Source organism: Hypomesus transpacificus, unplaced genomic scaffold (assembly GCF_021917145.1).
Source record: "Hypomesus transpacificus isolate Combined female unplaced genomic scaffold, fHypTra1 scaffold_289, whole genome shotgun sequence".
NCBI classification, from domain to species: domain Eukaryota; kingdom Metazoa; phylum Chordata; class Actinopteri; order Osmeriformes; family Osmeridae; genus Hypomesus; species Hypomesus transpacificus.
Genome location: NW_025813816.1, coordinates 65,980 through 91,960, shown reverse-complemented (window position 1 = coordinate 91,960; position 25,981 = coordinate 65,980). Strand labels below are relative to the sequence as shown.

The following is a 25,981-nucleotide window of genomic DNA, read 5'->3' as shown; positions in this document are numbered from 1 at the left end:
ATGGATCCAGCATCCATTTTTCATTTAGTAAGGTTTTGATATATTATGTTATGAATTATTTCATATGACATTTAAATATTTGGCTATTTTAATATTTCTGGCTTATGTGTATGAAACTAGCTCATCCATATTAGATGACAAGGCATACAATAAAGGTATGACACCATACAGCCAGAGGGATCCCAAGAATGAGGACAACCCCAGTTAATAATACATATGCATAGCTCCTCCTTCATTTCTGCGTTCTCCTACGTCTTTTGCCCCCCTCTTTCAACTCATCAGCATAGCTACCGTTCCCTTGCTTTCACTGGAGATCCCCAACGTCGGAGGTGGACTCAACATAGCACAGAGCCATGGCAGAAAACGCCGGCTTGGAAAACCATCGCATCAAGAGCTTCAAAAACAAGGGACGTGATGTCGAGGTAGGAGTACTATTAAATATGATGGTCCACAATTGGTTTTAGTTGTGAACGACAACACCTAACAGGCCTTTTTTTCACTGTAAGCTTTGAGGGAAGCCTAGCCCTGTCGCTAGTTAAGCTAGCTAACGTAGGCTAGCTTCGTTAGCCAGACTCAGTCTATCTGATGGAAGGGCAGCTTCATGGAAAGATCCAAAAAGCGTCCCTATCAAGGCTATGTTAATCCACTTCATGTATCCGTACAGGGACCCGGTCCTCCTCGCGAAGTTAACGTGTATTAATATACAATAGGACGATATATAAGGAAGTTACAGACAAGGAATATTACACCATGGTTGGTGTAGCAGCGCAAGTCCTAGGCTATCTGTGTTGGACTCCAGGCCTGCTAACGTCGAAGGCGTAGCTCTACGTCAATCTAATTCTGCAGATGCCGTAGTAGCTAGCACGGGATTGGATTGATGCAGTATATGTCAATTTTATGTTAAACGTTATAGAGTTAACTGTCGGATTTGATATGTTAATCCGATATAAATTGAGAGCAGTATGTTTTGAAATTGAGATTTTCTAGCTACGTTAACAATCATGTTTTAAATTGGAGGTGTGCACTTCACGCTCAGGTTGGCAAACGCCCGGCGGTGCCTTAGCTAGCTACATTAGCGAGTCTTGATATGTCATTCCTGATCCGTGTTGGTCGTCGACAGCTGTCTGTCATTCCCATCATCATAAGTATTGCTTTGAAGAACTAAATCATGATGGAATAGGCCACTTGGCCGAGGAAATTTGCATCGCAGGTAGCACAATTTTGTCCCAGGGATGTATCATACCAAAGCGGCGTCTCAATTAAACTCTAGATTAGTAGAGCTAGCTCTAGCTAACTAGGATCTGTTGACTGATTGGCCACACTCGACCATGTTAACAGGTATACAGATATTTTCACATAGATCTAAGATACTGACTCCCCTTACGGGTTAAGCAGTCTATCTTTGGGCAAAGCAACTGAATAGAACATACGTCGCAAGGGACCATATTGATACCTTCATCATCAGATGGATACAATCCAAGTCACCGCCATCTAAAATCCCATGTAGTGTCCTAGCTCCATAGGGGGTTGTTTTGAAACAGACAGCCAGTGTGATAAGCACATGGCTACTATGACAGACAGACATGGCCAAATGCTCCTCTGCTGCTATTTCAGGCACGCTTATCCTGCTCGAGTTGTCTCTGGAGTCGCAATGTCAGCTCCCGTTAGCTTGACTGCTTTTCAGGGGTAACGACAAGTACCTTGTTTTTGTGGCGGGTCATGTGAATAGAAGTCCATACATGGTCAATGCCGGTAGAGTATAAGTATACAACTGTCCTTATTTAGCGAAAGTGCTCTTGTTGGCAAGGCAACAATGTAGCAGTGTTGCCGTTGGATGCTGGTTTTGTCTGGCAGCTTGACTGCAGTTTGTCAGACTGTGGAGCGAGCAAGGGCCTGCTCACATCCTCAAAAAGCACTACCATCAAAAAACAAACAGTAGAAAATCACTCTACACCTACCAAAGTTTGAGAACGTCTACTCTAGAACACGCTGTGTTCCCCTCCTCGGCAAAGCCTCTGAGTTCTGAGTAGTTTTATGAGTAGATTCAAACAAGCTGTGGAGAGGGGGCCAGTCTTTCACATGTCCAGTCAAGGACTAGAGGACAGATGTAGTGGGCTCCCCCAAGGAGGAGTGAGGGCAGTTTAGGAGGTCTGAGAGGGCCCCGTTCCTCTGACCCGTGTCTCGCTGTGCGTCTGCACCCACATTACATAAGAGGTTATTTAGGATGGCAATATGAACCGCAGCAAACAGTCACAAGATCTGGGACCATCTCACTCAGTCATGGGTGTGGGCTGATGGGGCAAACGCGCACACACACAAGCGCGCGTTACTTAACTGTCACTTTTGGGTTTTGTGTGCTGTGCTTATATTCAGTGTTGCCTCAGTTTTTTTGTAAATCCTCCTCACTTTGCTCTTTTCCCTGTTCTTGTGTTTCAGACTATGAGAAGACATCGAAACGAAGTAACAGTGGAGCTGAGAAAGGTAAGGAACATGTTTGTGAGACTTGACCCCCCCCCCCCCCACACACACACACACACACGTCATCCTGCTTTCATGTTGACAAGTTCAACCCTGCCCACTAGCTGCCTGGTACTCTGCTGCTGAGGGGGGGGGGGGGGGGGGGGGGGGGGGGGCAGAGACCATTCAAAAACAACATAAGGAACAACAGTCACTGTCTCTCTCTCTCGCTCTCTTTCTATCTCTCTCGCTCTCTCTCTCGCTCTCTCCCTCGCTCTCTCTCTCTGTGTCTCTTGCTCTCTCTCTCTCTCGCTCTCTCTCTGTGTGTGCCTCATCCGTCTGACCCTCAAGGCCCAGGGGTCGACCCCAGTCTGTCTCCTCCCCCACCCAGGACGGTCAACCTTTCTGTGTGACCTCTGACCCTGGTGAGAGGCCTCCACCTCTTGTCTGAGTCCTAGCCTCTGACCTGGTGACACAGGCTGGTCTCTGTCACGCCCAGACCTGAGTCATGTTCCAGTTAGGTGTGATATGAACAGGCTTCTGAAACTCTCTACCCCCCAAACCTCTGTCTTGTGAGAGTCCCTTGCGATCCTCGAAGCACAAATATATACAGATATATTTCAGTTTCAATGTTTTCTATTTTTACTGTCACCCCTCCAAAAGCCTTTAAAGGTCTCTGGTGGTTCATAGAATATTGATGAAGAAACAATCATGGCACAAATCAATGTTCCAAATGGGTACTGCCTGCTCCAGAATTAGGTGTCTGAACAGGGGGGGAAGGTTGTCTGTCTTGCGCAAATTTCCCAGCAGGACTGTCTAGGGTTTTTCTCACCACCTGTCTGCCCTTCTAAACACGACTTGCATGCTCTCTTACGCAATAAAAAAAGCTACATTCCCACCTTTGAATCTCGCTCTCTCTTTCTCGCTCTCTTTTACTCTCTCTTTTACTCTCTTTTACTCTTTCTTTTACTCTCTTTCACTTTCTCTTTCACTCTCTCTTTCACTCTTTCACTGTTCTTTCACTCTCTTCCCAGAATTGCCCTTTCAGACCTCCCTCTGCTTAGGCCTCCGTGCCTCCTTTTCTCTCCTCCTCCTCCCTTCCTTTTCTTTTTGTGCCTGTGAAGTCTGACAACCCCTGTTCCCCACAGACCTCCCTCCCTCCGATGAAAGAGAAATCCTTCCACATGCCCCGACTGGGTATTTTCCTGTCATGTGTGTCATGTCCTTTCCTTGCTGTGTCATGTGTTGTCCCTCACTGCCATGTTCTTAATTTGAGAGTCACAACCTGAGAACCGGAGGATAAGGGTCTTAGAGAAAGGACCATTTGAAGGGTCATCCAATGGCGATCCTCTTGAGTGTGACAGGACAGTCGAGGGTTCCGCTGCGGCTAAACATGGTTGTCACGGAGAGCGACCCCTCTTTAAGAGCGGGAGAAACTCAGAGATGAAACGGAAGGAACTGGGTTCCATGCAGATTTGTTCATGTAGATGTGGGATGTGTGTGAGGGTTGTAATGTCTTGGTACTCTACCAGGAGAGAGACTTGTCAGAGTGGAGAGAGGGCTGGATGGAAAGGGATGTTAGTGAGAACTGTTAAAGGTCACATGACATGCTGTTTTTGGATGCTTTTATATAGGCTTAAGTGATCCCCTAATACTGTATCTGAAGTCTCTTTCCCGAAATTCAGCCTTGGTGTATAATTACAGCCACTACGAGCAGTCCCACAATGAGCTTTCCTCAAAACGCGCTGTTTCTGTGTCTGTAGCTTTAAATGCTAATGAGGAGGAGAGGGGTGGCATCATGCGCTAATGTTAACAATGGATGTATCGCAATGGCTCAGTGTTGGCGGGCAAAGCAGAGAGAGGGGAGGTAACTTTCCTCCTTGTGATGTCGCAAAGTGAGGATTTTCAAATCCGAGCGTTTGAGCTTTCTCAAAGGCGGAGAAGAATACCCAGGGCTTGGTTTACATTTATTCAGTTAGTAGATGCTTTTATCAAAAGCGACTTCCAAGAGAGAGCTTTACAAAGTGCATACATCACTGATAATAACAACAAGATAGCCCCAAAAACATTGCGGATAGCCAAAACATGAAGCACATATTGTGAACAACCAAAATAAGTGCCAAAGTGAAACAAAGTTAAACAAGTTACAATTAAACAACCCCCTGTTTTCTGAACCTGTATAAAAGCAAGCAACAGAAAAAAAAGGAAAAAAAAAAAGATTTCACTGCAAGTACAACTATTTAAATCAGTTACCACTAACCAACAAGAGCAACAAGTCTCTAAGTCATTGTGATGGAGGGATCCTTGAGGAAACTAACATTGGGTCCAGCAAACCACTCCTAAGTACCGAAACAAGTGTCTTGAGCCTTTTCTTGAAGGTGGGGAGACAGTCAGTTTACACTTATCGAAATTTCTAGCCACTGGGTCCCAAGGCAGGAGGGAGGCTAGGGGATCTCATATTCATGTTAAATAACCTCCTAAAGTGAAGTTTTAATGTCATGGGACCTTTAAGTGCTGAGTTGGTCTGGCTTGTCTAGCACATTCCATTCTGCCAGAGAGAGGGTGAGGGAGAGAGAGAGAGAGGGTTGGATAGGGTTAGAGAGAGGGAGTTGGAGGGAGGGGAGAGCAGAATGTGTCTCGTTTAGTCATTGGTGACGCAAGTCGGCGGTACAACGCACATACTGGAATGTAGGCCAAGGGAATCTCCTCCTACCACTGACTCATGCTGTGTGTGTGTGTGTGCGCGCAGTGCAGAGAGTGTATTAGACATGATGTAGACATTGTCCTTGCCTTTCACGCTTCTCCACAGCATCCTAGGCTATATTGACTTGTCCTATTTTACACCCCCTCAACAGGGGTGGGTGTCGGGGTAGTTTATCCACAAACGCACTCTTGACAGTCACATATCGTCTTGTTCTGCATTCAAACAGGTATTGAACGCTGGGTAGGTGATGCAATCGCCTCGTTCAGGGAGAAAACACCCATGGTGCTTCACATCCAACCTTTTCTCCTCAGTCTTTCAACTCTCCCTTCTCCTGTCCTCTCTTTCTCCTGTCTGCCAGAGCAAACGAGATGAACATCTCCTGAAGAAGAGGAACGTTCCTCAGGACGAGTCTCTGGAGGACTCCGACGTCGACTCTGACTTCAAAGGGGTGAGTGTGTGTGTGTGTGTTTACTGTTGGAATATCTGGGATGTGGATCACATACTCGGATGACACCTGCACGTCTTTTCATCGCCAGTCACCTACTCCTAGATGAAGTGTGTTCAAGTCTTTTATTTGTCAGTTACACAGAACAACACAAGGTTAGACTGGGCACTAACATTCTTAAGACAAAATAACGCAAGCACCTGGCATAACATAACATACAAGTACACGGAACATAATTTACATCTATGATGTAGATCCATATAGGAATATATCCACCAACACACACACACACACACACCTTCCTCCAGCGAGGGTGTATATTATGCCCCCCCTGACCTCAGAGAGAATGAGCTAGTGAGCAGAGCCTCTGTATTAACTCTGTGTAGACTGTCCGGACTGCTTTCAGTGCCCTAACAACTTTAATAAGACGAATGGCCACTGCAATAAGGTGATGCTTTCAGAAAATGTCCCAGTGATGAATGGGCCTGGCAGTCTTGGCCGGTGAGCTCATAGACCAAACCCAGTGAGAAAGAACACACAGTGCTGATAAAGCACCTCCAGAGCAGCAGGGGGCGTGTGTGTGTGCACGTGTGCACGCAGGGAGCAAGTATTAGATGAGCATAAAACCGAGAGCGTTTCTTTGAAATCCAAACTACCGCCGTCGTTTGCACTGTAACCGTTGTGACGTGTGTTCTGTCTCTCACTGTGTCTCTCTCTTTCTGTCTCTGACTGTGTGTCTCTCTTTCTCTGTCTGCAGCAGAATATTACACTTGAAGCCATCTTACAGGTAAGGCTCAACTCTGTGAGAGCACCTCTCCTGTCTCTCCTCCACTTTTCGCATTCACTCCTTTAAACCCATTTGCCGCCCTCTCTTTCGTCCTCACCACTTTCCTCTTCCTCTCTAGCCTCTGTCCCTCTCTCCCCCCCCCCCCCCCCCCCCCCCCCCCCCCCCCCTCTCTCTCTCCTCTGAATGTGGTGCTGTAACGTGTTCTCTGGTTCTCTCTCTCTATCGCTGAAGAATGCCACCAGTGACAATGCTGGGGTCCAGCTTAGTGCAGTACAGGCTGCGAGGTGAGCACACACACACACAGGCCACGTTGATTCCACACTGACCACATCTCAGCCTGTCTCCGTGATCTAACTGTTCCCCTCTGGCCTCCCACAGAAAGCTCCTCTCCAGCGACAGAAACCCCCCCATCGACGACCTGATCAAGTCTGGAATCCTGCCCATCCTGGTCAAGTGTCTGGAGAGGGACGACAAGTGAGTCTCTGTCTGTCTCTCTCACACTCTCTCTCTCTCTCCCCCCCCCTCCATATGCTCGTCCGTGCAGGTGTGTGTGCGTGCATATCTAGTGATAGAGAGAGGGAGGAGCAGGGAGAGAGAGGGAGGAGCAGGGAGGGAGATGGGTGAGGGAGAGAGAGGGAGGAGCAGGGAGAGAGAGGGAGGAGCAGGGAGAGAGGGGTGAGGGAGAGAGAGGGAGGGGTGAGGGAGAGAGAGGGAGGGGTGAGGGAGAGAGGGAGGAGCAGGGAGAGAGAGGGAGGAGCAGGGAGAGAGGGAGGAGCAGGGAGAGAGGGAGGAGCAGGAAGAGAGAGGGGTGTGGGGGAGAGAGGGAGGAGCAGGGAGAGAGGGGTGAGGGAGAGAGAGGGAGGAGCAGGGGGAGAGAGGGAGGAGCAGGGGGAGAGAGGGAGGAGCAGGGAGAAAGAGGGGTGAGGGGGGTAGAGGGAGGAGCAGGGAGAGAGAGGGGTGAGGGAGGAGCAGGGAGAGAGGGAGGAGCAGGGAGAAAGAGGGGTGAGGGGGAGAGAGGGAGGAGAAGGGAGAGAGAGGGGTGAGGGGGAGAGAGGGAGGAACAGGGAGAGAGAGGGGTGAGGGGGAGAGAGGGAGGAGCAGGGAGAGAGAGGGGTGAGGGGGAGAGAGGGAGGAGCAGGGAGAGAGAGGGGTGAGGGGGAGAGAGGGAGGAGCAGGGAGAAAGAGGGGTGAGGGGGAGACGGAGGAGCAGGGAGAGAGAGGGGTGAGGGGGAGAGAGGGAGGAGCAGGGAGAGAGAGGGGTGAGGGGGAGAGAGGGAGGAGCAGGGAGAGAGAGGGGTGAGGGGGAGAGAGGGAGGAGCAGGGAGAGAGAGGGGTGAGGGGGAGAGTGGGAGGAGCAGGGCAGTGTGTCCGTCCTCCTAGTTTTGGGCCAACTCAAATAAAACAGCATTCCTGTCCGTCCGTCCCTCCCCCGAGTTCCCCTGTTCCCAGGACCCTGGGTTCAGCAATACTGTCACCGTAGCGACGCGTGGAAGGCGCTGTCGTGGCGACCCACAGCTGCATCCTGCCAGACTGTGAAGTATGTGGAACCACGGTGGGTGACGGGAACAGCCCAGCCCCCTGCACACTCCCTGGACGCTCTGCAGGGAGGCTGAGCTGGGATCAGTTCAGGGAACACTTAAACTGACCTCAAGTCAGTGTTCTTCCACAGAGGATGAGCTTGAACATACCCTATGGGGAGAGGGGGGCACTTTCATTTTATAAAGAGAAGTTCTCTCTCTCTCTCTCTCTCTATCTCAGAGAATATAAGAGAGTCCATTCTCTCCTTTACGTCCCCCCCCCCTCGGTTGTCTGTGGGTTCCTGACCCCTCCTCTTGTGTGTCCTGCAGTCCATCCCTCCAGTTCGAGGCGGCCTGGGCCCTGACCAACATAGCCTCTGGCACATCACAACAGACGCAGGCCGTGGTCAAATCCAGTGAGTTCAGTGTGTGTGTGTGACGTCGCCGAGAGACTGTGTTTTTCCTCTTAATGTGCATTTCAGTGTGTGTGTGTGAGACCATCTAATTGTGTGTGTGTGTCCAGATGCAGTCCCCCTGTTTCTGAGGCTGCTCCACTCCCCCCACCAGAATGTGTGTGAACAAGCCGTATGGGCGCTAGGCAACATCATTGGTGAGTGTTTCCGTCTGTGATGGCTGGCTCACAGCAGCTAGCATCATCATCGTGTGGGTTAGAAGCTAGGGGGGGGTACTCCTGAAGAGGCTTCCTGATCATAGTACTGTGTACTATGATCCTACTTTACTGTGTACTATGATCCCTACTTAATGAGGATGACCAGTGTTGTAGGAATCAAGAGTCAAACTAAAAAGAGGATCTGCAAATAAATTGCGCACAATTTGGAAGTTTGTGATTACGCAAAAGAATAGTGCTTAAGTTGTAGATGGAAACTTCATAATGTGGATGAGGATGATGATGATGAAATGCCCCAGGTGACGGGCCCCAGTGCAGGGACTACGTGATCTCCCTGGGCGTGGTCAAGCCTCTTCTGTCCTTCATCAACCCCTCCATCCCCATCACCTTCCTCCGCAACGTCACCTGGGTCATCGTCAACCTCTGCCGCAACAAGGACCCCCCGCCCCCCATGGAGACAGTCCAGGAGGTGTGTGTGTGTGTGTGTGAATAATTTGTGGAGATTTTGATGGCTGTGTCTGGGTATTCCTCCCCCTGGTGTACGACAGTATCATCTCTTCTGTTCTCTTGTCAGCTGTCATCTTGCTAGAACACACTCAGCTAGTATCTAGAAGGTTAACTGTCTCATTTGAGCAGAAATTTGTCTACCTCTGTAATTGGTTGGTCTGTTATCGGACCGATACTTATGTGCTAAGTGCAGCAAGCAGGTCTATTCAGATTGGCTTGTTAAATAAGTAATTGTGTGGCTAGCTAGCAGCCTGATCCTCGTTTGTGTGCAAGTATTTTGACAGGGAGGATTTTTAGCGTGTTTGGCAACTGGGACAGATGGCTCTCCTGGTCCAGTTTAGCAGCAGACTGCAGAGTCATGCTGACTTCCCCTGATGGCTGTCTTACCATTCGTGAAGATGCACAGTTTCAGGGTGACAGTTTTATTATATATAACTATAAATATGTATTACATCAATATGTTTTCGACTTTTGTGATGAGTGGAAAGAAACAGGAAATGTAGAGGGGAGGACACTCAGGAAATGATCCAGGGCTGGACTCTAACCCGGGCTCCTACACCGAGACTTTGGCTTAAGGTGTACTGGCATTTCCAGCCTGGTTTTGACACATCTCATCATCTCTCCCCCTCTGCCTCCTGCTTTCTGCCTTCCCTTCCCCCTCTCTCCCCTCTCCCCTTCCCCCTCTCTCCCCTCTCTCCCAGATCCTGCCAGCCCTGTGTGTTCTTATATACCACACTGACATCAATGTAAGTAGACGTATCCCTCTTCCTAACAGTTGAAAGGTTACCCTGCTTTGAAATCAAAGGGTAGACAAAGAAATAACAAAAATCTAAGCCGTGTGTGTCCGTGTCCAGATCCTGGTGGACACGGTGTGGGCTCTGTCCTACCTTACGGACGGGGGGAACGAGCAGATCCAGATGGTGATCGACTCAGGCGTGGTGCCCTTCCTGGTGCCCCTGCTCAGCCACCAGGAGGTCAAAGTTCAGGTGAGGCCCCCCACAGATAGGTGGATATCATCTCAAATCAACTCTCTATGTTTCCTGTCATGGCCATACGCCGCCGACTTCCTGGTGTTGACTTCCTGTGATGTCACGTCCTGTAGACGGCAGCTCTGAGGGCGGTGGGGAACATAGTGACGGGGACGGACGAGCAGACCCAGGTGGTGCTCAACTGTGACGTCCTCTCCCACTTCTCCAACCTGCTCACACACCCCAAGGAGAAGATCAACAAGGTCAGTCTCTCAAGGACAGAAGAAGAAGAAGGCTTTCTGTTCTCTTCTTCTGTTCTCCTGTTGCTGGAGGCGACGCACTCTTCAGACTTGGCATGCAGCCAGGGTTGTTTCTGTAATAGAATAGAATACTTGTAACCATCTTCAATCTCTTTCTTGGTTATGTAGAAGAACAACAGCTGGTTCTGTAAAATGTACTAACTGACTTGATTGAATTTTGTGAAAGAAATGTAATGTTGATTGATTTGTTTCTCTCCTCACCCTCCCCCCCCCCCCCCATCTATCAATCAGTCAAAGCTCGTTTTTATCGTCACAACCCCACAGATTGGCCCATGTCATGTGAGCTACATGTCATGTGACCTGCATGGTTTGACGGTGTGTGTTTGGTCCGTATCCAGGAAGCGGTGTGGTTCCTGTCCAATATCACGGCTGGGAACCAGCAGCAGGTTCAGGCTGTTATTGATGCCGGACTCATCCCCATGATCATCAACCAGCTAGCCAAGGTGTGTGTGTGTACAACATGCATGTGCCATGTTTCAAAAGAACACAAGCATGTGTGTGTGTGTGTGTGAGTGAGTGAGAGAGACACTGAGGGAGAGCCAGGCCATGGCCAAAGGGTGACAGCTTGTGTCTCTGCAGGGGGACTTTGGGACCCAGAAGGAGGCAGCCTGGGCCATCAGCAACCTCACCATCAGTGGGAGGAAAGACCAGGTGAGCCTGCCGCCTGGACACACACACACACACTGGGCTACACACACACACACACACACACACTCTCACTCACTCACTGGGCCACACACACACACACACACAATGTTCCCACTGGGCTAATCACACACACATATAGGGGGCCTGCTCCATACCCACACTCGATGACATGCCACACACACACAGCCAGGAAGTGACATGCCCTACACACACAGCCAGGAAGTGACATGCCCTACACACACAGCCAGGAAGTGACATGCCCTACACACACAGCCAGGAAGTGTAATTGCGTGCCCTGGAGAGATTATGAGGGGTTTCTCTGAAGGGTTACTCCTCTATCGATGAATTGTTTTAGTCAGAACAGTTCATCTTCATCACTTCAGACTGACTGACTGTGTGTGTGTCTAGGTGGAGTACCTGGTGGAGCAGAACGTGATCCCTCCATTCTGCAGCCTGCTGGCCGTGAAGGACTCCCAGGTGGTGCAGGTGGTGCTGGACGGCCTGAAGAACGTCCTCATCATGGCTGGAGAGGAGGCCAGCACCATCGCTGAGATCATCGAGGAGTGTGGAGGTAGGAGTGTGTGGACAGAGGGCGGAGGCACGGATGTGTGTGTGTGTGGTAAGAAGGTAGATATGTGGTGTGTGTGTGTGTGGTGAGAAGGTGGATGTGTGGTGTGTGTGTGGTAAGAAGGTAGATATGTGGTGTGTGTGTGTGGTGAGAAGGTGGATGTGTGTTTCTGACTGGACCCTTTCCTTCTCAGGTCTTGAGAAGATTGAGAATCTTCAGCAGCACGAGAACGAGGACATCTACAAACTAGCTTTTGAGATCATAGACCAGTACTTTTCAGGAGATGATGTGAGTTTACATGATCATCAGCATTCAGAGACACATTAACGCAAACATTACTGTATCTCTGACATTCAGCTCATCTTTTTCTTACCTCTCTCTCTCTCTCTGTCCTGTCTCTCTCTCTCTCTCTCTCAGATTGATGAGGATCCCAGTTTGATCCCTGAGGCCACTCAAGGAGGAACCTTCAACTTTGACTCCGCCCCCAACATGCAAACAAAGGAGTTCAATTTTTAGTAGCCGGGCTCTGATTCGTTCTACCAGCTGCACGGTCACTTTCTAACCATCACTGACATTCATCCATCCCCCTCCTCCCAACCTGGCAACCTGGTACCCAAGGATCAACTCCAACCTGGCAACCTGGTACCCAAGGATCAACTCCACAAGTCTTTAATATGGAATGGAAACTATCGAAGGATTCACCACCACCACCACCACAATAAGCAACCACCAACACATCGAGGAGTCTAAAATTCACCCCTCACCTCAACATGACAACTGTATTTTGGAGTCCTGCTCATCCATCAAGCACCTCTACAAATCTGGCAACCGGTGAGGGCAGGATTTTCATCATGAAAATCAATAGTAAGGGATAAGAGCCTGTTTGGGCTATAGTTTGGAATTGCCAAACACACTCGCGCGCACACTCACTTGCACACATGCATTCAGTTTGACAGTTAAGGAGAATTTGTGTGCATTGTTGTTTTAGGAGCCTTCATATCACATTTGGGGAAAGGAATACTGCCGTTTGTTTGTAGTTTTATTTTTGTGCTTTCCCTCCCATGGATGTTCCCTGGTGTTGTCACACACGTGCGCACGTGCGCACACACACACGTGCGCTCACACACACAGGCACACGCACACAGGCACAAACACACATGCAACCAGGCACATACACAGGCACAAGTTTGCCAGACACCTCATAAACTCTTTCACCCCCCCCCCCCCCCCCCCCCAGAGCTAAGCCATGAATTACCACGGAAACCTGTTGCCCTTCTCATGGAGTCCTGGACCAAGGGAAGGGGCGGGGCTTCAGCAGGAAGTGATTTCTGTGTGGACAGACTGACAGACATTTTACGACTTGATGTCACTTTTTTCTTTTATTTTTTTCTCATGATTTCCATTGGATTATCTCGGATTATCATGCTTAATGATTTGTATGTATCAAAGGAGAAATTATCCAAAAAATGTGGGGAAAATTCCACAAAATTACAAACATTTTGCAAAAGTAGTCCTGGGAGATTTAACCAGATGTAAATTTTGCTCTAATTCAGGGGAGAGCAAAAACAAAAAAGCTTCATTGTTGTGAAAACGTGTCAACCTGCAGAGGGAGGAACACTTAAGACAAGAGGAACATCTCGGCTGCAGCCATTTCTCCCAGAGGACATAATACACTGCGACACAAGTACTGTCACATCCTGTGAATTCAGGTGGTGATGTCACTGCTTTCATCTCCAGCATTGTCAAGGGAAACTTAACCTGAACAATTGAACACAAGAAAAGTCAAACAGAAGCCAATTAGTTTCACTTATCTGATCCATCATTTTTCTTTTAGCATTTCTTTTAGCAAATTTTATTTTATTCCTCCCTACCTTTCTCAACAAAAATGTATTTTATATAAAGAAGGAATAAACAATTTGGCTTCTGGTTCAGGCTATAGAGCTTCCATGTTGGCATATGTTTTTATTTTGACCATTATTTTGTGTGTTCTTCAGTCTTATGCACATTTTTGAGGAGATCCTGGGTCTGTTCTGTAGAGAGAGACCAGCCCTCCAACTGAAGACTCAAATAAGAGGACTAGTTGACCTAAAGTACTTAACTTTCATTTTTCATTTTATATTTTTCTTTTTTCCTAATAGGTCACGTTTCTTCATCAACACGAGTAACTGTACAAAAAAATGCAATGTGTCTCAGTGCTGTCATGAGAATATGGAAATATAAATATGGAAATATACTTATAACAGACAGTGTTGGGCTGGATTCCTCAGAACCAGAACCCATTTACTGTCATGATGGACGGGGAAATGTTCTTTAGTAGCTTAAAGATTTTTTTTTATATATATATATAATTATTTTTATTTTTTTCAAACATGCATTTAATGTATAGTGATGATGACAAGTTAATGAATTCGGAGATCTAGTTGTGGTAACGGTGTCCCTGCTGTTTTAATGTACCGTCCCAGTGGGTGTCTCCTCTGCAGAGTCGTCGTCCCCCCGGCCTCTTGTAGACCAACAATCCTCTGTTTGGCTGCTGTTAACTACTGAGCGATGGGTAGGGCAGGGGGCTGGAGGTGGGCTCAGGAAAGAGGGGCAGAGCAGGGTTCTGGGAGCAGCCAAGGCTTGTTAATCTGGAGGTCCGCTTGTTGATGTTTTATGAACAAAATCATATGGCAGGGTGGGCAGGGGGTTGTACAGTTCTGAGGGTCTAGCCTAGCACCCTAGGACAGAGCCACTTTAAAGATTCACAATTTCTTTGTCTTGTATCTGTAACCGATACAAGCTAATGTTTGTTGCAAGATTTTACTTGCAGAAGAAAAGAAAAAAAGTTTGTTTTTAAATAAAAGCATAAGAAATGCAACAGCGTTCTGGCCGCAGATTGTTTATATCTTTTTATAAATTTTAAGATTGAATTCTTCTCTTTAAAGTGGCTCACTGATGCGTTCAACTCCTGTGCATATTAAAGACAAGAATGAGTTGAAATTCATTGTGCCTTTTGTTTTTCATTTCTTAAAAAAAAAAAGTCAAGAGAACCAAACTTTTTTTCTCAAAGGACAAACAAACAAACTAACGGAAGCAATGAAATGCTTAGAGCAAACTGAGTATTTTACAAATGGGGGATGTACTTTCATGTGGTCACTCTGTCACTGGAGCTGAAGCCACGTGATTGGTCAATGCTGCTCTCTGCTGTGGAGTTATTGTTCTCCTGTCGTATTTACCAAACGTTGTAACCTATTATGACATCACAACTGCTCCTTGCAACCATAACCCATAGTAACACCTTCACAAGCCACACTGGTCATCATCACCATAATTCTTCCAATCAGGGGATTTTGATGACATCATTTCCTCCCATGGCCTCGCCCTCAGGACATTGGTCTCTGTATTACTGATCCTAACCAAAATAAACTTGCTGTTAGCCGTTGGATCCACTGCTGCCAGTCTTCTGATTTTGTGTGTGCGTGTTAGTGTGCGTGTGTGTATAAAATGGTCTGAGATGGGCATATTATGAAGATGTGTGATTGCAGGTGTCAATTTAGTGGGATTTTTTAGCGTGTAATGTTAACAGCTAATCTCTTAACACTAATACTGGATGCATGTATATTTGTTTCCCCTCCGAGGTAGACTAATTACATCCAAGATCACGTCTCAGCACGGGAGAGCTATATTCTATGGAGTAAAGTGTTGAGGCCTTCAAGCACCTGAACACTGATATTACAGCAGCAAGGCCTCTTAAGTGGATGGCGTCTGGCTTGTGTGTTTACAACCCCTAAACCCGTATACACTGACAGCTTCTACGGACCACTCTTTACCTGGAGAAACAAAGTAGACCAATGAAAATCAATAATTTTAGGCTCAGTAAAATGGGCTGTAACTCAATTAAATGTTTCAATTTTAGAAAATGTTTTGCCCTCGAGAACAGTCCTTCTCCCCCTAAAAGTTTGGGGTCGAATGGTCTGAAATTAAAACGCTGTCACGTGGCGTTATTTGTTTTTGTCCCACCACTTCCTCACACACGAGATTTGAAAGTCCCTCGACGGTGCTCAATAGGTTTTCCGGTTTTCTGAATTGGCCTTCAGAATAAGAGTATGAAAGGATCTAATAACGAGAATAAAGGCACAATGTCGGAATTTCGTGGCGCAATCCACTCCATATTCAGATTTTGTATCTTAATATTACAGTCTAGCTGTCAGTATAGTCTATTATCAGTCTAGCTATAAAAGAAGCAACTTAGCATGTCCAAAATAAACAGTAATTGCAAATAAAAGGTGTTTGAAAAGTGTGGTGAGAGAGGGACTGATGTAACTTTTGACAAGAGGTATATTTTTATAGCTTTACTTATAGCTGTTTACCTTATGAGAAAAAAATACAGCCTTTGTTGTTGTCAATGTATCTTGCGTATTTACTTCTTATTTTCGCGAAAGAAAGTTTGCTCTACAAAAAGTATGTTTTGTCTCCTGACTTTTACTTTGAAACATTTTGAAGCAATAAACCGGAAATGAGTTTCCTTGTTGATTCTAGCTCCACCCTCGCAGATCGACAACAGAACAGAATAGGAAAGTGATCAAACTGGATGTTACAAAAGACCATCTGACAGCTACTGTATGTTATCAAAATATCGTTAACCTCTCAAACTAGTTAATATAGGTAGGCTTGGCGACAAGCTGCTTTCTCATCCAAGTGCATCGATCGTTTTGTTTTTGTCGTTGGAAAAGTTGTTTTAACTAGAAATTGGACCAGTCTAGGTTTGTGTTCAAGTTTGTGTACCTAGTATCGCGTGTTGGTTCCGCTGTTTATGTCTCCTAGATTACTTGGTTAAATAGCACTTAATAGATTTAGACCAAGTCTCTATCAATATCAGTGTGAGTTATTTTAGCGAACTGTACTACTTCTCCTAAAATGAGTGCATCCTTGTCTCGCTTGTTTTTTTCGGCGAAGTGATGCAGGAGCACTTGATAATAACCAGGCCAAGGGGTTATAATCGACCAGGGTCTGTTTGAGCAACTGTGTGTTTACCCTTGTTGAGAAACTGAGACACTATCTTAGGGACATTAATAATAATGTCAGGGGCTGATCTCAGATCTTCCCAGTAACTTGATCTCAGTGTAACTGACCATCAGTTGGTTACAGCAAACTGTAGACTCCCTTTGGTCCCACTTGGCCAGGGATGACAAATATTGACTGTCCTAGTGAAGTGATTGACTGACTGTGTACTGCCACTCTTTTACTGTACCCTCTGTTCAGATGCAACACCGGGTTTGACATAAGTGGACTGCTTCAACTGAAATGATTAATTAGAACAAGTCGTTTCTACACCCATGTGGAGTGTGTGTATGTCTGATTTTTCAGTTTCCACTTTCCCTGTGCCCGCAGCAATGGAAGCAGCTACACCACCTACCACCTAGCCCCCCCCCCCTTCCCTCAGCCCCCCTCATCCTCCCTCAGCCCCCCCCCCCCCCCTCAGCCCCCCCCCCTCAGCCCCCCCCCCCCCCTCCACCTGACATCAACTCCCTGCATCCCAGACACGCCCCTCCCCAGTTGCCACAGAGACAACCGAATCATGGTGGACGTGACCAAATGGCCGATGTTCAGCCTGATGGCGTCCGAGGAGCTGTCGACCATACGCAAGGCCTGCGTGTTCGGAACCTCCGCCAACGAAGTCATCTACATCACCCACGACGACGAGGTAAACACTAGATAGAATGAGGGGGGGGTTTGTCTTCTCATGTGAGGCCCCCCGAGGGTGGTCCTGTCACCGTCAGGGATGCTCTGTATTCTGGCTTGTTTATCAGTGGTGATTGTGTGTGTGCGCGTGTGCGCGTGTGCGCGCGTGTGTGTGTTGTACAGCCCTTGCTTGTTTGCATGCCGGTGTTTACTTTAAAGGTATTTTTTTGTTGTTGCTTTTAATCTCGGTGACCCACATTACTCTCTCTTGCTTTCCCCCCCCTAACTCCTCCTCTTTCTCTTCCACACACACACACGCAGGTGTATGTGTTTGGTCTGAACTGCAGTAACTGCCTGGGAACAGGAGACAGCCTTAGCAGCATCACACCCAAGAAACTGGACTTCCTGAGCGGCAGGAAGGTGTTGTGTCTGGCCTATGGCAGCGGGCCTCACATCCTGCTTGCCACAGAAGGTGGGCCTCCCTCTCCTTCTCCCCCTCCTGCTCCCTATCCCGCTCCTGCTCCCCCTCCCTCTCCCCCTCCACCTCCCCCTCCCTATCCGTCTCCCTATCCATCTCCCCTTCCCTCTCCCCCTCCCCCTCCCTCTCCCCTTCCCTCTCCCCCTCCTGCTCCCCCTCCATCTCCCCCTCCATCTCCCCCTCCCTCTCCCCTTCCCTCTTCCCCTCCCCCTCCCTCTCCCCCTCCCTATCCGTCTCCCTATCCATCTCCCCCTCCCTCTCCCCTTCCCTCTCCCCCTCCTGCTCCCCCTCCCTCTCCCCCTCCCTATCCGTCTCCCCTTCCCTCTCCTCCTCCCCATCCCCTCTTATGACTGTGTGTGACCTTACATTTACATTTATGCATTTAGCAGATGCTTTTATCCAAAGCGACTTCCAAGAGAGAGCTTTACAAAAGAGCATAGGCCACTGATCATAACAACGAGATAACCCCAAACATTGCGGGTAGCCAAAACATGAAGCATACATTGTGAAAACCAAATAAGTCCCAAAGGGAAGAGTCTTGTTGTGTGTGTGAGCCATGACATCCAGAGGCAGACAGCCACAGTGTTGTCCCCTCCTCCCCCAGAGGGAGAGCTGTTTGCCTGGGGCCACAACGGCTACAGCCAGCTGGGGAACGGCACCACCAACCAGGGTGTCACCCCGGTCCTGGTCTCCGCCAACCTGCTCAACAAGAAGGTCACTGAGGTCGCCTGTGGCTCCCACCACTCCATGGCCCTTACGGACGCAGGGGAGGTGAGACCGAAGGGAGGAGATGTGTGTGTGTGTCGGGGCTGAAGGGTAAATGTCTGATGGGAGTGAGGCATAGGAAGTGAGGGAGTAAAGAGAAAGGGACGCAGCAATTTCCTAAAATGGGAAGACTTTTCAATCAGAATCGTTCATCTTCTTTTAATCTCCTAGTCCCAACCGACCGCAAAGTCTTTCCTTCACCAGCTTGTTTTTAAAACCGTACAACGTAGAACTCGACCATGTGAGAAAGCTTTGGCATTAGCTGTGTTTTTTCCACCTCTGTGTAGCAATGCCTGATCGGTCCGCTAGCCACTTCAGAACAAAAGCACCCAAAGCCATTTACTGGAAACCTGGCTGGTTAAGCTGATGCATAAAGACCTCATTGTTGCACAACTGGCTGAGTCAGCTATTCCAGAGACACCATGGTAACACCTGACCATTTGCGTTAGCTTGACTGTTAACGTTGTTACATGTAATGCATGTATGCAGGTGATAGGTGGGATTCGAACCCGCAACCTTTTTACGTGGAAGCCCAAACATCTACCAATAAGACTTCACCCTATTGTTAGAGATTGTCTGTGACAGACTGATAACTTTTTTTTAACCTCAGACAAGACTTTGTTAGAGTCTAGTACTGTTGGTTTCCCCTGTAACCCTCTGCCTCCCCCTACAGGTGTATGCCTGGGGCTACAACAACTGTGGCCAGGTGGGCTCTGGCTCCACGGCCAACCAGCCCACCCCAAGGAGAGTGTCCAACTGCCTGCAGAGCAAGGTGGTGGTCGGCATCTCCTGTGGCCAGACCTCCTCGCTGGCGGTGGTGGACAATGGAGAGGTGAGGGAACAGGGGTCTGTCACAGGACGGGCCAGCAGGGTGGAGCCAGTCTCACCCAGGGAGAGACTGGCTGCTGAGAGTAGAGAGAGGCTGTGGATGCAGAGAGAGAGAGACTGTAGAGAGACTGTGGATGCAGGGAGAGAGAGGGACTGAAGAGAGAGAGGGACTGTAGAGAGACTGTGGATGCAGAGAGAGAGCGACTGTGGAGAGAGAGGGACTGTAGAGAGAGAGGGACTGTAGAGAGAGAGGGACTGTAGAGAGAGAGGGACTGTAGAGAGAGGGACTGTAGAGAGACTGTGGATGCAGAGAGAGAGGGACTGTAGAGAGAGAGGGACTGTAGAGAGAGAGGGACTGTAGAGAGAGAGGGACTGTAGAAAGAGAGACTGCCTGTAGTGTTAACTTAAATACTCAACTAGAAAATCAGGTGGTTAGAAAAATGCATTTATGTTGAGATACTATTACTGGTGTAAATGATGTTGCATGTCTGCAGGTCATGCTCTCTTTTTCCATTCCTTTGCGTCTTTCTTCTTTCCTTTCCTTTTTAATCTCTCCTGTCCTCCCTCTCTCCCCCAGGTGTAGGGGTGGGGCTATAACATCTCTCCTGTCCTCCCTCTCTCCCCCAAGTGTGCGGGTGGGGCTATAACATCTCTCCTGTCCTCCCTCTCTCCCCCAAGTGTGCGGGTGGGGCTATAACATCTCTCCTGTCCTCCCTCTCTCCCCCAGGTGTAGGGGTGGGGCTATAACATCTCTCCTGTCCTCCCTCTCTCCCCCAAGTGTGCGGGTGGGGCTATAACATCTCTCCTGTCCTCCCTCTCTCCCCCAGGTGTAGGGGTGGGGCTATAACATCTCTCCTGTCCTCCCTCTCTCCCCCAGGTGTAGGGGTGGGGCTCTAACATCTCTCCTGTCCTCCCTCTCTCCCCCAGGTGTACGGGTGGGGCTATAACGGGAACGGCCAGCTGGGATTGGGCAATAACGGAAACCAGCTGACTCCCTGTCGCCTCTCATCACTTCAGGGTTCATGTGTGCAACAGGTGACATCTAACACACACACACACACACACACACAGTTATAAAACGGACCCAATTACTTTAGTGTTCATGATTGTTTGGTAGTCAGTCAATATAAAGAAGGTTTGTTTGTTTCATCTCTCCTCTCATCCCTGTTCCCCTCCAGATAGCCTCTGGCTATGCCCACTCGTTGGCCCTCACAGACGAGGGGCTGCTGTACACCTGGGGGGCCAACACGTACGGCCAGCTGGGCACAGGCAACAAGAGCAACCAGCTCAGCCCTGTACAGATCATGACTGAGAAGGGGAGGTGAGAGAAGCAGTCACACACACACACAGCCACAAATATATATAAGAGTGTAAATACACACACATATGTACACACTCTTATACAGACTTGTACACACATATACAACATATGTATGTACTCACACACACACACATGAGTACAGTACGGACAAACACACGCAGATGACCATAGTCAAGCCCAGTTCACGTACCCCCCCCAGCAGGATCATAGAGATCGCGGCGTGCCACTCCACACACACGTCGGCGGCTAAGACCCAAAGCGGCCAGGTGTTCATGTGGGGCCAGTGCCGGGGCCAGTCTGTCGTCCTGCCCCACCTCACACACTTCAGCTGCACGGACGACGTGTTCGCCTGCTTCTCCACCCCCTCCGTCATGTGGCGGCTGCTCTCCATGGGTAAGGACGCCTCTCCCTCCCCCGCATCTGCTGCCTCCGCGGGAGGTTCACACAAAAGACGGTACTTACGTGTAGGTGGGCAGGTTGGTTTCTTCGACAGCAGTCAAACGGCATGCGCGTGTTCTCTCCAGAGCACGACGACTTCCTGACTGTGGCAGAGACTCTGAAGAAGGAGTTTGATAGCCCGGAGACCGCTGACCTGAAGTTCAGTGTGGAAGGCAAATACATCCACGTCCACAAGGCTGTGCTCAAGATCAGGTGAGACTCCATCTCATGCAGCCATCCCTCCATCCCTTTACGCAGGTCCTTCCCTTTATACAACTTTATTCACCTTCCTCTACCCCTCTCTCTCTGTCTCTCTCTGTCTCTCTGTCTCTCTGTCTCTCTCCTCCCCTCCCTCCCTCCCTCCCTCCCTCCCTCCCTCCCTCCCTCCCTCCCTCTCTGTCTCCCTCTCTGTCTCCCTCTCTGTCTCCCTCCCTCCCTCTCTGTCTCCCTCCCTCCCTCTCTGTCTCCCTCCCTCTCTATGTCCCTCCCTCCCTATCTCCCTCTCTCTCTCCCAGATGTGAACACTTCCGCTCCATGTTCCAGTCCCACTGGAACGAGGACATGAAGGAGGTGATAGAGATCGACCAGTTCTCCTTCCCCGTGTACCGCGCCTTCCTGGAGTTCCTCTACACCGACACCGTGGACCTTCCCCCGGAGGACGCCATTGGTCCGACCTACACAGCCACACCCACGTGGCACTTTTAAACGCTGCTGATTGGATAATAATCTGTAAAGAATTTGATGGAGTTTGGCAGAGGCCTTGATGGTGTGTGTGTGTTGTCTCAGGTCTGCTGGACCTGGCCACATCCTACTGTGAGAACCGTCTAAAGCGCCTGTGTCAGAACCTCATCAAGCGAGGCATCACCGTGGACAACGCCTTCTCCCTGCTCGCCGCCGCCGTCCGCTACGACGCAGAGGTGAGGACAGGCCTGGACTGCTAATCTGGAATACCGGGCAAATGCCCGGTGGGCCGACGCACTTGGGGCCGATATGATATTTAATATACATTTTTATATATATATTGTTATGATTTATTTGTATAAACTTAAAATTGGCCAACGACCGGCCCATAAACCAGGGTCCCATTGGTTCATTTTCCAGACTGACACTGGGCTGGCCCAATCACATCTCTTTACTCTTTTGGTGTACTGGTGGGTGATGTCTGACCAATTTGTGGTGAGCAAAAATGCCAGGGCCTTTTTTTGGTCCCAGTCCGGCCCTGGCCCTCTGACTCACGCTCACCACCCACACCCACTCTATAGAGGACATTAAGAATCTAGCTGGTCAAACTGCTGGTTATCCTGGGCTGCCATGCTTTTTGGCCTTGTGCCCCTTTTATGGATGTGTGTATATTTTTGAATGGATATTATTTTAATGCGACTGTTGCAGCACACATTACCTGCTGTTTCTATCAAGCACATAAATAGATTCCCCTTACTAAATAACTGTTATGGAGTGGAGATATGAGAGGGTCTTATCATCCAGGAAGTCTCCCCATTACTCATGTCTACATCCTGTTCTTCCACTGGTGGAGTTTAGGACCTGGAGGAGTTCTGCTTCAAGTTCTGTGTGAACCACCTGACAAAGGTGACCCAGACCACGGCTTTCTGGCAGCTGGACGGCAACATGCTGAAGGAGTTCATCTGTCGAGCCAGCCGCCACGGAGCCTTCAAGAACTGACCTGAGGTCGGCCCTGAGACTGGGGAGTCCGGGGCCCTAGGGGGCCTGGGTGCCTGGGGGGTCTGGGGCCCTGGGGGGTCTGGGGCGCTGGGGGGCCGGGAGAGACAGTCAGTCACAGGACATTTGTTGTCTGTTCCGGGAGCTGGTGTTGTGTGATGGGCTCTGTTGTGCTCGGTTCTGCTTGGCTACATCTAGAGCAGGCAGGACTGGACGTCTGCATACCACTGCTTCACTGGACTGGACGTCTGCATACCACTGCTTCACTGGACTGGACGTCTGCATACCACTGCTTCACTGGACTGGACGTCTGCATACCACTGCTTCACTGGACTCTCCTGATCTGGCTGTGACGTTCACCTGTAGTTCATGATACTCACAGTCTCCCCCTGCTGGTGAACAGTTTTAGACGACGCAAGAGTTTTTCCTGGGGAAAACCCAAATCTTAATATTCAGATGTTATCATCTAATGTTTCACATCATTCTACAACACAACCAGTATTTTCTATCACATAGGGGACTAGAATAGCAAATCAGGCAAACATAAAACAGCTTTGCCAGTATTTTGCTTCTTCTTTCAGGCCTCATGGAGTGCAACTGCTTCATATTTCCGTGCTTTCGCTTGGTAATTCGGTAGGGGTGGGGGGAAAAAAATCGATTCACATATGAATCGCAATTCAGTCTTCTAGCAATTCACATTGATTCAAAGATTTCCAAATGCAATTTTCTATCTTTTATTTTTTATGTAAGCATATATTGAAATTAAATTTGATAAAAAATGGTGACCCCAAAAATCGATTCGAATCGAATCGTGACGTACCAAAAGATTCCCACCCCTAATAGACGGTAAGCTGTACATTTCTGTTTCATATTTAACCTTGTTGCTGAAATAAATAAAAGTATTAAAGAAAAGTCAACTTATTGTCACTGTATTTCATGAACGGCTTCTTAAGAAATCCTTCAGCAAACTTTCACTTCTTTTGTAAGTATGATTAGAAGGCAGAGTATTCTGTTTTACAACTTGGCATTAGCAGAAACAAAACATACTTTGTACTTTGGGATTTAGTAGTGTCATAATGGCAATTAGACTATCTTGTTGAAATGAACCCCTCTGTGGTTCAGTGGGTAAGCATGTGTATCATTGAGTCAATTGCCAAACACAGTACACCTGGTTCAAATCTCGCTCAAACCAATTGATAATTAATAGATCTGATAATTAATTTAACTGATTTCAGTTAAGTAAAATATATGTTATTTCCAATTATAGAAGGGGGGATTCTGTAGTGTAGTGGGTTGAGAACAAGGGCTACACCACAAAGACCTGGGTTCAAAACCAGCACAGAGCGTAGTTCCAAACACATCTGTGGGCCCAGATCCCTGTAACCGCAGCACACTCCCCAACTGTCCAGATCTCTTCTCCCATCTGTCTTTCCAGGTACCCAACTGTCCCACCAGGAAAGGCTCAACCAAGTCCAAAACAAATGTACCTTTTATTGATTTTATTTAAAAGTCGAGTTTTATTTATAAGTTGAAGAGCAAAAATGTAGCTTGACGAAGATCCTTCAGCCAGATCACAAGACCCCCTCACTCAGTAGCAGGGCTCCCCTGTTAGCTCACTGGGTTAGTGGGCATGCTCTGAAAGCTTAGACAGTACTGCATCAGTCTGGGTTCAAATCCAGCCTTCACCCTTTTCTGTATGTCTTCCTACCTCTCCATTCTTTTCCTGTCACACTTCAATTAACTGTCCAATACAGCATGTCAAACACAAATGAACATCCTGCTGTGTTCTAAGGCCAGACTATGGGGAGGGGAGAGGTGCATCAGCCTTCCCTGGCACCTGTATCTGACATGCTGGCTGACCGGCTGGCTGACCGGCTGGCTGACCGGCTGGCTGACCGGCTGGCTGTCTGGCTGGCTGACCGGCTGCTTAGACACACAGACTTTGGCAGACTAGGAGCCACACAAATCAGTCTAATTATCTTTAAACACGCTGCATTGGGACAGCCCTTACTCTCATGCGAACAAGCAAAACTAAGGGGTAAAGGTAAAAAACAGCAAATTGAGTTTCGGTCTAATCCCTTTGGGCAGTTCATCCAAAATACACTAACCCCTTTGGTCATTTTTTTCCAAAACACACTTGCTAACCCCTTTGGTCATTTACCCCAAAACACACATGCTAATAAAGAATGTATAATACATTCTTGTACATTGTCATCACCAGCCGCATCACGGGCACGGCACTATCTATAATTCCAGTTATTAATATTTGTGACATCTTAATCACCAAATGCATCACGGGCACTGTGCACTAGTGAATATAGAAACAATGTTTGTACGACTTTATAAAGGATGCATGTATTAAAGTTATGTATTGTGCTTATTAAAGATATGTCTTATGAACTTAGAAGTGTGCTCAGGCTTAAACATTGTGTGTCACACAGGGTGTGGGAAACAGTCTGTATTTTGTGTTGTTATTTCTCCATTTCAGAAGCAACCTTGAAACCGGGCTGAGACGGTACCCGAGCAGCTGGGATGCGTGGGCAAGAACAACTCCCTGATGCACAGGAGAACAATCTCAACCCTCTTTTCACCTTTCTGTTTTAATTGCACTGTATAATACATGCTGGGGCAGGGACAGATAGCCAATGGACTTTGTGAACCAACCCAATTACTCTGTTGCGGGTACGGAAACGTAGACAACCCCAGAGCTCTGTACTTGTTGATTTCCAACTGCTGCATTAAAGCTGATATTATCGGACCTCTGCGACTCCAGACCACTCTTTCTAGAACACAAACTTGTGTCATTGAATACCATCATTACATATTGGAATAGACAAAACAAATTTCAGTCCTTCAATAACCCCTTTGTTCATTTCATCCAAAACACACATGCTAACCCCTTGGTCATTTACCCCAAAACACACATGCTAACCCCTTTGGTCATTTCATCCAAAACACACATGCTAACCCCTTTGGTCATTTACCCCAAAACACACATGCTAACCCCTTTGGTCATTTCATCCAGAACACACATGCTAACCCCTTTGGTCATTTCATCCAAAACACACATGCTAACCCCTTTGGTCATTTACCCCAAAACACACATGCTAACCCCTTTGGTCATTTCATCCAAAACACACATGCTAACCCCTTTGGTCATTTCATCCAAAACACACATGCTAACCCCTTTGGTCACATCATCCAAAACACACATGCTAACCCCTTTGTTCATTTACCCCAAAACACAAATGCTAACCCCTTTGG

At 48.1% G+C, this 25,981-nt stretch overlaps 2 protein-coding genes across 6 annotated transcripts; both read left to right on the top strand.

Moving 5' to 3' along the window:
- Nucleotides 1-282: 282 nt before the first annotated feature.
- On the top strand, nucleotides 283-14,977 carry LOC124463502 (importin subunit alpha-4). Of its 4 annotated transcripts, none has more exons than XM_047015248.1 (17): nucleotides 283-422; nucleotides 2,437-2,481; nucleotides 5,520-5,609; nucleotides 6,367-6,392; nucleotides 6,618-6,677; nucleotides 6,772-6,867; nucleotides 8,241-8,326; nucleotides 8,434-8,520; nucleotides 8,838-9,007; nucleotides 9,747-9,791; nucleotides 9,900-10,031; nucleotides 10,148-10,276; nucleotides 10,672-10,776; nucleotides 10,913-10,984; nucleotides 11,390-11,552; nucleotides 11,743-11,837; nucleotides 11,967-14,977. In XM_047015248.1, exons 1-17 carry the CDS (start codon nucleotides 354-356, stop codon nucleotides 12,063-12,065), a joined length of 1,569 nt encoding a protein of 522 aa, XP_046871204.1. In that variant the 5' UTR covers nucleotides 283-353; the 3' UTR covers nucleotides 12,066-14,977. The 4 variants fall into 4 exon arrangements, with proteins under 4 accessions (XP_046871204.1, XP_046871207.1, XP_046871203.1 ...); XM_047015251.1 differs by having other exon boundaries at nucleotides 6,367-6,393; nucleotides 6,625-6,677; XM_047015247.1 differs by having other exon boundaries at nucleotides 6,364-6,392.
- A 2,057-nt stretch (nucleotides 14,978-17,034) lies between these two features.
- On the top strand, nucleotides 17,035-23,634 carry LOC124463510 (RCC1 and BTB domain-containing protein 1-like). 2 transcript variants are annotated; one of them, XM_047015268.1, is made up of 11 exons: nucleotides 17,035-17,232; nucleotides 17,532-17,682; nucleotides 18,293-18,459; nucleotides 19,127-19,285; nucleotides 20,209-20,316; nucleotides 20,460-20,602; nucleotides 20,805-20,995; nucleotides 21,127-21,253; nucleotides 21,556-21,707; nucleotides 21,827-21,957; nucleotides 22,580-23,634. In XM_047015268.1, exons 1-11 carry the CDS (start codon nucleotides 17,107-17,109, stop codon nucleotides 22,718-22,720), a joined length of 1,596 nt encoding a protein of 531 aa, XP_046871224.1. In that variant the 5' UTR covers nucleotides 17,035-17,106; the 3' UTR covers nucleotides 22,721-23,634. The 2 variants fall into 2 exon arrangements, with proteins under 2 accessions (XP_046871224.1, XP_046871223.1); XM_047015267.1 differs by having other exon boundaries at nucleotides 20,802-20,995.
- The last annotated feature ends 2,347 nt before the right edge of the window (nucleotides 23,635-25,981 follow it).

Excerpts from the sequence above, each read along its gene's own strand:
- LOC124463502 (XM_047015247.1), top strand. The coding sequence starts at position 354 with ATGGCAGAAAACGCCGGCTTGGAAAACCATCGCATCAAGAGCTTCAAA. Across the intron at positions 5,610-6,363 it reads TCGACTCTGACTTCAAAGGG|CAGAATATTACACTTGAAGC; the intron begins GTGAGTGTGTGT and ends CTCTGTCTGCAG. Across the intron at positions 10,032-10,147 it reads ACCAGGAGGTCAAAGTTCAG|ACGGCAGCTCTGAGGGCGGT; the intron begins GTGAGGCCCCCC and ends CACGTCCTGTAG.
- LOC124463510 (XM_047015267.1), top strand. The coding sequence starts at position 17,107 with ATGGTGGACGTGACCAAATGGCCGATGTTCAGCCTGATGGCGTCCGAG. Across the intron at positions 20,996-21,126 it reads GTGGCGGCTGCTCTCCATGG|AGCACGACGACTTCCTGACT; the intron begins GTAAGGACGCCT and ends TGTTCTCTCCAG. Across the intron at positions 21,958-22,579 it reads CCGTCCGCTACGACGCAGAG|GACCTGGAGGAGTTCTGCTT; the intron begins GTGAGGACAGGC and ends GGTGGAGTTTAG.